Consider the following 10657-nt stretch of genomic DNA (forward strand, 5'->3'; position numbering starts at 1 on the left):
GGGCCAGGAAGCAAGAGCCAGCAGGGTGATTCAGAGACCTGCAAGGCCCTCAGCATAGCTGGAGTCCAGGAGCCTCTGGGGAGGCACACAAAGGCAGGCTGGGAACAGCCTTAGGGGAAACCGCAGAGGGATTTTAGGCAGGGGCATGACATGGCCAGATCTCAGTTTTGGAAGCAACGCTTTGGCTTTTGAGATGAAGGTTGACCAGAAGACAGCAAGATGGGGAATCCTGGCAGAGAGTTCAAATTCTGTGGGGTCAGAGGGGAGAACTTAGGGGGCTGGGTTGTCAGAGCCCTGGGTTTTTCCTCCTGAAGCCATCTGGGGACTCAGATCTTGGAGACCTGGGCCCCTAAGTGACCTGGGTGATGTCCAATATCCTTCTCCAGTGACCTTAAGACAGACACACAGGTAGGGGTTGGGATGAGTACCTGACACCTTGGACAATGTGGCCCCAGAGCAGAGTTCCCAGTGGGCGGGCAGCAGGTGGGGTGGGCAAGGGCTCTTGCCTTGCCCCCAGCCTGCCCAGATTCCATCTTTGGGGATGCCGACAGCAAGTTCCTACAAGGATGCTTAGGACCCTGGCAACCTGTCCCATACCAGAGGGGTGGCTGGAGCAGAGAGAGGCAGGGGTTGGCCCTGAAATGCCATCTTAGAGGACAAGCCTTGGGTCATCAGAAACCCCAGGGATCTTTGTTAAAAAGGTAGATTCCTCCAGGGGTTGGCCCTGAAATACCATCTTAGAGGACAAGCCTTGGGTCATCAGAAACCCCAGGGATCTTTGTTAAAAAGGTAGATTCCTCTGCCCACAACATACCATCTGGTGGAATCTAGTGCACCCCAGTTTGAGAACTCAGTTTTACCAGACTTTCTTCTCCCCACATCACCTCCCTGCAGCCTCTAAATGTTCTGCCAGGAGCCCCTCCCTGCTAAATCCTGATGGCCCTGGCCTTCTCAGGTGGGAGACACCTCCCAGGTGCCCCACCATTTGGCCCCAGCAACTCTATCACTCTACAGCTCCCAGCTAAGAACTTGGGCTCTGGGCCTTCTGCCAGTCTGGAAGTGCCAAGCAACAGCCACGCCTGTAGCTCCTGCCTGGGACCTGTGAGTGTGGGCTGCAGGGAGTAGGCGGGGCAGGGCCTGGGCATGCTGGGGCCTGGGGTGTCTCCACCCACTGGGAGTTAGGAATGTACTGCCTGAGGCTGCTGGGAAGGGGGTGGGACCTTGCCTGTACTTTAAGACTACAGCTCAGACCTCACCCTGGGGAAGTGTTCCTGGGAGAAGGGGTGAAGCTTCCTGGCCAGGGAAGCTGGCAGGAGGCCAGGGTGGCAGCCAGGCCTGGAGAGTCACTTCTGTCTGGGCTGGGAAGGTCTTGATGAATCCTCTGCCTGACCACCCATGGACGTCCGCTCTCTGGCGTGCCTGACAGATGAGAGAAGGGAGCCACAGCCTGCGGGAAAGGAGCAGCTCAGCCTGAGAACCCACGGACCTGGGTGTAGGGTTTGTTCTGCCTGAAGGGGCAATTTCCTTTCCTCCTCTGAGCCCTGAGTGCCTCATCTGTAAAATGCGGGCAGCCCCTCTCCCGCTGACCTCCAGGGTTGCTAGAGGAACAGAGAGGTCTATTCTGCAAAAGGGTGTTCTGATATGAAGCCATAGTTAGTATGAGCATTGTTGGTCTGATTTGTTGTGGCATCAGGACTGGCCCTAGCATGACCCCAGCCCTCCCTCCAGGGACCCAGGAATTTCTTTTTTTCTTTTCCTTTTTGAGACAGGGTATTGCTCTGTCACCCAGGCTGGAGTGCAGTGGCACAATCTCCACTCACTGCAACCTCCGCCTCCCGGGTTCAAGTGATTCTCCTGATTCAGCCTCCCAAGGAGCTGGGATTACAGGCACGCACCACCACACCCAGCTAATTTTTGTATTTTTACTAGAGACAGGGTTTCGCCATATTGGCCAGGCTGATGTCGAACTCCTGACCTCAGGTAATCCACCCGCCTCGGCCTCCCAAAGTACTGGGATTACAAGCATGAACCACTGTGCCTGGCTGGACCCAGGAATTTCTGCCCTGGCATGTTAGGGAACCTGGATCAGAGGGAAAAGAAGAGACTCCTTTGGTGGTTTAGAGAGAGCAGGGGACAGACGTAAGAAGACTTCCATGGCTTGAGGATACCAGGTGATCACTGGGGTGGGGACAGGAGTGCTGGCAGCTAGAGCCACTCTATGGCCCTGAGCATGTTATCATACAGGAGGCAGCTGAGCAGGAGGGTCTCCATGCCCTCCCAGCCCCCTCAACTCAGCCAGTAAGGGGCTAAGGGACCCCCTCCTCTGAACTTCCCGAGGTACTGAGCAGGCAGAGCTGGGCACGCATGTCAATGAGATTGAAATACTTCCCCTTACCACCTATACCCTCTTGCCTGTTGCCTGGAACCAGTCTTATGCCTACTGATAGAGGGTGGGGCAGGGCTAGTGCCCTAATCCCAGCCCCACATCCCAGGCCCCTCCCTCCTCAGAGATTCCAGAGGGAGCCCCCCTTCACCCCCCCAGAGTATTTTTAGCTTCCACTTGGCCCACTCAGAGGCCCTTTAAGGCCCTCTGGCTCCCAGCCCAGGATCCAATGGGTCTACAGCCAGAGGCCTGCGCATGGATGGGGGAAGGTGGTATGCGGAGGGTGGTTCCAGCTTCCTGCAGCCACACATACCCAGGTGTGTGTGGTGAGGGTTGGAGAATCCTGAAGGTGAGAGGGACCTTACTGACATGCAAATGAAATGCAAATAATTATGCAAATGAGCAGTTCTGCTGGCCATCTACTTTTGGGTCTGGTCCAGATCACAAAATCCAAAAGCTGACCCCTTCCAGAGCGGTACTGAGCCCATCCCCTCAGCTGCAGCCAGAAGGAGGGAGACTAGGTAGAGAGATGCCTAGATGGAGCTCTTAGAGCAAGGAAGACACGAGATAGGACTGCCCCTCTCCAGGAGTCAGGCTGGACTGGGGGGAGCAGAGACCACCAGCCCCCCAGATGGAGTGGGATGGGTGAAGTGACTACTCAAGGGCTTTCCAACAGCTGCCTCCTCACCCTCCCGTTGGCTCCAGCCAAACAGCCCCTCTTGGCCTCTGTGGAGCCTTGAGCTCCAAGTTCCGAAAAAGCCCTTCCTCACCCCTGCCCTATCACTCCCCTTGGGGCAGTTCAAAGCTAATGGAACAGCCAAGGAGAAAGCAGAAGAATCAGAGAAGGGCGGGGCACAGTACCCAGGAGAATTCAAGGTACCAGGTTGGCTCACCCCAAAGAGGAGAAGGCCCCCACTGGGGTGGGGTAATGCTCAGAGAAGCAGCCTGTAAGATTCACCTTCCCAGATTCTGTCACCTCAGGAAGGCACTTGGTGGCTCCATGGGAGGATTCCAGAGGGGGCCAAAGGATCTAGCACTCAGGCCAACACAGCAAGGCCTCACTCCTTGGGTACCTAGCCTCCTGTGTTCCCCTCCCACCCCAGGCCAGGAGGCAGGTGGGGAGCGTGCCTGCTCCACCTCTGAGCCCCAGAGAAGGGGCGGGGGCGGCTCTGGGATGCCTGGATCCCAGCTCTATGCCAACCTTGCTGCCCGAATTAGCCATCTCCCCAGAGGCCGCTCCGTGGAGCTGAAACTGCAGCCCTCCCCATCCTTCCCTACTCTTCCTTTGCTGCCCACCCAGCCCCCCTCCCCACTGGTGACTCAGCCCTAGAACCAGAGCAACAAGCTGGAGGGAGAGAGAGAACAAGAAAGGGCAGGAAAAAGAGCCTTGGCTAAGCCTCAGATAAAAAAAGAACAAGGCCATTTTTCTCAGTTCTTCTCCCTTTCCTTGGCTCTTCAGTACTTTTCCTATATTTGACTCCCGAGGGCATTCTAAGTGTCATCTAACCTCAATCCCTCTTACGGCAAAGGGGATCCTCTTCCTTCTTTGTTTAGTTCTGACCAAGCCCCCTTCGCTGCTTCTTTTTCGACAAGATCCGGCTTCTCCCACTCCTGCCCAGTTGAAAGCCTCTTGGCCTAGACTGGTCACTGGGTAAAACCTACTACAAGTGCAGGCCTTCTGCCTCCAGCCACAGCTGCTGTGCCCATTTCTGCTGGCACGAGCCTTGGAGGCTGCCAGGCACCCACCCTGCCCAGGGAAACATGAGGTTAGGACAGCATGGCAGGTGAGCCTGGACCTCATTTCTAGGAGCCACCCTGCCCTGGGCTTCCCAGATACCCTCATTTCCAAGCAAAAGTGAAAGAAAGAGAAGGACCGGCGGTATCTCCATAGGCCCACAGGGTCAGACCAGACCAGAATGCCTGGATTCCCAGGAAGGAATGTCAGAGCAGGTGCTGGAGAAGAGATGGTGTCAGTAACCACCTCCCAGAGAACAGTCCCTGTCCCTCCAAGGAACCCCTCATGCATTTTGCCAAGAAGCCCAGAGCACTTGGTCCTCTGCCTGCTCCTTACCCCTCATTTCCACAGAGTAGGAGATTGGGCCCTGGGTTAGGGCGAGCCCCCTATGTTGTGGGCCAGGAACCCCAGTCCAGAGATGAAGGTGATGGGGCAGCAAAGAAGGTCCCACCCTGGGTTTCTAACCATTTCTGAGGCCTTCTGAATGGAGAACAAGAAAGCGGTGCTCTCCCCTCCTCCCACCCACAGGGCAGTGGACAAATACTACGATTTGGGGTATACTTTCAGGGAGTCCCTGCATCTCTTGAAAACCTTCTGTGAACCCCAGTTTAAGAGCCTATCCAAGACCATGAACAATCCCGCTTTTCCAAAGAGACTTTCAGGCTAACAGAATATGAGGCTGCAGCTCGTCTTACTAGTTAGTTCCTCTGAGTTGTGCACTCAGGCAGCTGTTTGCATCTGGCTACACAGCTGGCTGCAGCTAAGCCCAGCTGGCTCTCCCAAATGGCCGAGGGGTTGAATGGCCAAGGGGTTGAATTCAGTGAGATGACAAGAAAGGCCAAGATACAGAACCACCCTTAGGAAAGACTGAGGATACTCAAGGGAGAGAACTCCTGCCCCTCAGAGGTTCATTAGCTTTAGAACCTTCTGGGCTCCTGGCAGGCTGAATGCCAGCTCCAGTTTCCCAGAGAGAAAAGTAGAACCCCTTTGCTCTGCCACCTTGGAGGGGGCTCATGGGTAATGAGGATGCATCCAGGTTCTGGCCTCAGCGCAAGAGCCTTCAGGTGCTCCTTGGAGAAAGGCACATGTGCAGAGGATTTTACACACTTTATCTAGTTACAGCCCCACTAACATCCCAAAAGAAGGCATGCTATTCCCCTCCCTCCAACACGTAAGGAAATTCAGGTTCAGGTATTGGTAACAGATCTGAGACAGGACACTGGCCATGGGACCTCCAAGCCTCTTCTCCCTCTACCATATCAAGTTGACTCTCACAGGCCAGCAGCAGTGGGAAAGAGCACTAGATCCAGGTCCAACCCCTTTTGGGGGAAACCTGGCCCAGGGAGGGGACCTTGCTCAAGGTCACCAGGCAAAAGGGGGAGGGGTTGAGGAATCATTATTGACTCTTTCTTTCCAGTCTGATCTCTTTACCTATGTTATCTTATATCATGCAGATTTGGCATTGAAAGTCTGAAAATCTTTTTCTTGGTTAGGGCAGAAAGAGTGCTGATGTAGAAACGTGTGCTCCTGGTGGCTCAGGATCTCCAAAAGATAGAGGGTTGGCTAAGGCCAGGTGGCAGCTGCTGGGGCCAGGCAGGGAAGGGTGTGGTAGCCCTAGCTTTTGCAAGAGCAAGATGGAGTTGAGGTTAAGTCCAGGTAGGCAGGCTAGGTCGGGAGGGCAGAACCAAGGCAGGGTCAGAGTTTGGACTTTGGACATTCTAAACTTCCTCAATCTCTGCAGGCCCCAACCGGAGCAGGGAGAGATTTCAGTGTACCCTGAATGTGACTACATCTTCTTGTTCAGTGGGGTCAGAGGCCAGGTGGGGGCAGAGGCTAGGAGGGGGCAGATCACCCAGCCCAAAGAGGTGGATGGTACCTGCTTAACCTGTCCTAACCACCATCCCTCTTTGGACAGCTTCACCTCCCCAGCCACCAACCTCGGCATGCTCTGAGGCCACAGCAGAGAGACCTCTGAATCCTGGACATGCTACTGGGCATGAGTGTGTCTGGTGGAGTGAGGGGGACCCAGGCGGCTGGGTGCAACCTCCTCCTCCTTCCTCCCCTATGCATAGCTCTTCCCCTCCTCCTTGCAGCTGTTGGGGAAGGAGAACAGAAGAAAGAGAAAAACACTGTTTCCCTCTTCAAACCAAAACAAACACACTCAGGGTTGAAGATCCAACACGAATCCGTGGAATGCAGGGAGGATGTCTGTGGGGAGAGTGCCACTGCTTGGGGGTGGGCAGGAGGAGACGCAGCCAGAGCTCGGACAAGTCCTCCTCTCTCTTCCACTGCCGCTATCCTCAAGGCGTCAGAGGGAGCGTATGGACAGCTCCAAACGCCCAGACTCACCCATCACCTCACCCTCCATCCGCCAAGCCAGCGGTTGAGAAGGCCATCCAGTCTGGCTCTGCAGAGGGTGTGGCTGGCGTGGCCGCAGACTACCAGCGAGGTGCTTAAATGCATATGCTCATTTTTCTCCCAAGCGTAGGGGAAGGGGGGTCCGCTGGGTGTTTATCTTGCAGTTTACCCCAGCTCCCAGCCCTGGAGAGAAGAGGCTAGTGCTGGGTACTCGGTTCACATAATGGGAGAGGACTCAGTCACCGGGACCCCACTTCCGCTCTCAGGAGAGATCTAAAGGGCGGAGGGGTGGCGTCCAGACAGGTTCTGGCCCCGTCAGCACTTGCCAATGATTACTGCCCGACCTCACACCCAATCCTCCACTTCCCGCCAACCCCCAGCAGCCAGTGGGCCGCCTGGGTACCCGCCCCTTAATCCTGGCTCCCAAGGGCCAGCTGCCCCGGACTCCGACTCCGCTCCGGACCCGCATCCCCCGCACGCACACTCTCGCTCCCACCCCACAGCCTCCAGCTTCACTTACAGGTAGCGCTGCTGCCGCTCTGTCTGCCGATGGAGGGCGACCGAGTAGCCGAAGAGGCTGCCCGGGTTCCCGGCCTCTTTCACTACCAGGAATCGGGTATCCAGGTTGAAGGCGGAGACGACGCAGCCGCCGGCCGCCACCATCAACGCGCAAAGCATCAGGCGTGGGGCGCGGGGCGCGCGGCTGGGGCCAGGGCCCATGGCTGCGAGCGGGAGCGGGGTCCGGGCGAGAGCGCGTGAGAGCGCGGAGCTGGGCGTGAGGACCTGTTCACCTGCTCCCCGCGCCGCCGGAGGACACTGAAACCCGCCGGCCGCTGCGCTCCGTAGTGCTGATCGGTTTCGTGCCCCCAGCCTCGGCCAATTTCACAGCTGCGCTCTCGGATCCCCTCTTAAGATCCGTGGGTCTATCTTCCCGCCTCCCCAGCGGCCGGGTCGCCGCCGTCCCTGCCCCGGGCAACCGGCCCCCAGCTTGTCCCGGCCGCGCCCCCTTGGCCGCGCTGTTGCCTTCGATCCCGGCTTCGCGGCGGATCTGGCAAGCGCACCGGTCGACCGCAAGGAGGACAGGAGGGTGGGGTCCTGCGGGGCGCGCCCCGCCTCTCCACGCCCAGTCCCGCACCTCACCACCTTGCGAGCCCAGCCCGGGCTGCGCTTTCCTTCCGGGGAAAGAGAAAAAGGTCCCGGCTCGGCCACCGCCTCTTAAAGGGGCAGCACCGCCCCTCCCTCCTCATCCTCCCTACCCCAGCTCCGCCTTCTCCCCCAAACACCTGTCGGCAACACCCAAAGGCTTAGATTTCCCCTCCCCGCCCCTCGCTTCTCTGGGAAAGGGTCGTCTCGGGAGCAAGATGGATGTGACGGGCGGAGCCGGGGGTGGGATTTGTCCGGCCGCTTTCCTGCCTCTGCTGCTGCTGCTGAAAAGGCCAGCCCGCTGGAGAGACCTGGCGTTGGCGCATCTGGGAACAGACTTCCGCGCGCGGCTGGCTGGAATGCTGGACTCGCCTCCGCAGCGCTGTGAGTCCCCAAGAGGTGGCTGTCGGTCCCTGGGAGTTCTTCCTCTCACCCAGGCTCCTCGCTGTGTTTGCAGAGATTTATTTCTCCTGTCCACTCATCCGGATCCGAGCTGAGATTGGCCCCTCAGCAAAGACAGACATATTTAGCAGTGGTAACAACCAAATGTCGCTAATTGTAATTACCAAAAAGCATTTTTTTTCCCTGCGACTTCTGGTATCAAGGGATAAGACTGTCAATGTAGAAATGAGTCCCTCCTTCACAGAAAGCACTGCGTCGCCAGGAAGCTGAGCCTAGACCGTACCCATTTCTCGTCCACTCCTGCCTTCAGGGCCCAGCCCAGAGAATCCCAGAGGCTCCCTCTTCCTACCCAAGCTTGAACAGAGTGTTTGGAGACTGGGCTTGGACGTCAGCCCCCATCAGGTGTTTGGTGGGTAGCGCCAGGTGGCGGTAGGTGGGCGGAGCCTAAAGGTCTCCTCCACCAAGGAATCAAATTGAAAGGGAACTTCAAGAGGTTACGCTGGCCAGGCGCGATGGTTCACGCCTGTAATCCCAGCACTTAGGGAAGCCGGGGCGGGCGGATCACGAGATCAGGAGTTCGAGACCAGCCTGGCCAATATGGTGAAACACTGTCTCTACTAAAAAATTACAAAAATTAGCCGGGCGTGGTAGCGGATGCCTGTAGTCCCAGCTACCTGGGGCAGGAGAATCGCTTGAACCCGGGAGGCGCAGGTTGCAGTAAGCCGAGATCGCGCCACTGCACTCCAGCCTGGGCGACAGAGTAAGACTTCGTCTAAAAAAAAAAAGAGGTAATTATGTACTTTCTTAGATCTAACTCACATTTCTCTTGCTGCAGCTCAGAGACCCATTTTCCCCAGAGCATTTTGTTTTGTTTTGTTTTTGTTTTTTGTTTTGTTTTTGTTTTTGAGACGATGGAGTCTCACTCTGTCTCCCAGGCTGGAGTGCAGTGGCGCTATCTCCACTCACTGCAACCTCTGCCTCCCGGATTCAAGCGATTCTCCTGCCTCAGCCTCCTGAGTAGCTGGGATTACAGGCGCCTGCCACCATGCCCAGCTAGATTTTTGTATTTTTAGTAGAGACGGGGTTTCACCATGTTGGTCAGGCTGGTCTCGAACTCCTGACCTTGTGATCCACCCCCCTCCCACCCCCGGCCTCCCAAAATGCTGAGATTACAGGGGTGAGCCACCCCGCCTGGCCTCCCCAAGCATTATTTTCTCCATCTATTCTTAATAAGAAAAAACACCATGTATTAAGCACATATGCAGCAGGAACTATGCTAAATGCTTCACAAATGTTAAATCCTCACAACAATCTTTGGAGTGTTATCTCTGTTTTAAAACGAGAAAAATGAGGCTCAGGGAGGTTAGGCAATTTGGCAGAGGTCACACAACTAGGATTTTCATCCTGTGTTATCTGATCCTGGAGCCCTTAACTACTTATGCTAATAATTAATATTTATACACTACTTTGGGCACATCCAAGTTTGGTGAAGTCTGAAGCTTGTGCAATTTGGGGCTCTCTTTAAGAATAAAATTATTCTGTACTCATAATTCTTATGAGTACAAAATTAGATTCAGAGTCTGGGAAAGGGTCCCGGCCTAGCTTTACAGTTTGCAAATCATTTCACAGGCAGGCTCATTTTATCTTCCCGGCCTCCCTGTGAGGTGGGGATTATCATATTCATTTGACTTAGGAGAAAACAGAGCCTCAGGAGGTTACCTGCCTGTCCAAGATCTGAATTTTATGGGAGGCAGAGCTAGGACTGGAAGCCGCTGACCACAGCTGTATCTTTAAGAGACACACTCCAGGCAGATGGATGTCAGACAGCTAGACATGCCTAAACAAAAGCAGCTGCGATAACAGCTTTCTCTGTGGTGTTTGGGAAGAAGACACTTGTCTCTGACGTTCCTTAGAATAGGATTTGTTCCTGACCTGTGACTTCCAGAGCCACCCAGCCTCTCTCATGGTCTGCTTTGTAGCCCAGGGCCTCCAGGGATTAGAAGACATGTGGGGTCAAGGAACAGGAAGCTGACCTGGATGGAAGTTGAACAGTGATCTTTGCTTTCTGTCTGGCTCCTGAGTCCTCTACCATGTTCCTGGAGAAGGGGAGCCAGCCAGGGCAAGAAGGGCAGGGGCTTAGGGTGGAAACGCCATGTGGGTGAGGATCCTGCCTGAAACAGCTTTGAGAGTCCTGCGATGACAGATCGGCCCCATGCCAGGCCTTATCTCTTTGGACATCCCAAACAGGAATGACCAGCATGTCCGATCCTGGGACTGGGAGCCGGAAAGGGATGAGGGATGGTTTTTCCACTCCAGGGGAGTGTCCAGAGGGAATGTGAAGCAGAGCAGGGGCGACTGGTAGGGGGAGGGCCTGAGCCAAAGAATGTGGGGGAGTGTCAGACTAGTGTGGGGAGATGGAGTGGGGGTGGAGGGAGACTTGGAGACTAGAAGGACCTCAGCTGGAGAGATGGAGAAAGAGAAATCTCAAGGTCCTTTGGTTTCAGTGGTACTGTCATCTGTAGGATCATCTCATCATTCAGTTGACTTTATCATGTCAACTCTTTATCTGTCAACCCTTCCCCATGGTGAAGAGACCCACCTAGAAACATAGACAGAGAAACAAGGGCACCAGAATC

General features: G+C 55.6%; 1 protein-coding gene and 1 long non-coding RNA gene across 7 annotated transcripts in view; both read right to left on the reverse strand.

Moving 5' to 3' along the window:
• The window catches only part of ITGA3 (integrin subunit alpha 3), a 35377-nt gene extending 26909 nt beyond the window's left edge, over positions 1-8468 (reverse strand). For 4 of the 6 annotated variants that reach the window (XR_013406546.1, XR_013406545.1, XM_001095554.5 and 1 more), the window contains exon 1: positions 6997-8467. Coding sequence is in view for 4 of the 6 variants with exons in the window: in XM_001095554.5 (XP_001095554.1) it covers positions 6997-7196 (200 nt within the window). In the remaining 2 variants the exon portion in view is untranslated. Of the gene's footprint in view, positions 1-6055; positions 6212-6996 lie in introns of all 6 variants that reach the window. The other 2 variants (XM_077971219.1, XM_077971220.1) reach the window with 1 other exon arrangement.
• On the reverse strand, positions 1912-6046 carry LOC144335602 (uncharacterized). Its single transcript, XR_013406549.1, has 2 exons — positions 4365-6046; positions 1912-2469 (listed from the first exon to the last, which is right to left on the reverse strand). It is a non-coding gene; the product is annotated as an uncharacterized LOC144335602 (long non-coding RNA).
• Positions 8469-10657: the final 2189 nt, after the last annotated feature.

The sequence above is a fragment of the Macaca mulatta genome, chromosome 16, assembly GCF_049350105.2.
Source record: "Macaca mulatta isolate MMU2019108-1 chromosome 16, T2T-MMU8v2.0, whole genome shotgun sequence".
In the NCBI taxonomy this organism is placed as follows: Eukaryota; Metazoa; Chordata; class Mammalia; order Primates; family Cercopithecidae; genus Macaca; species Macaca mulatta.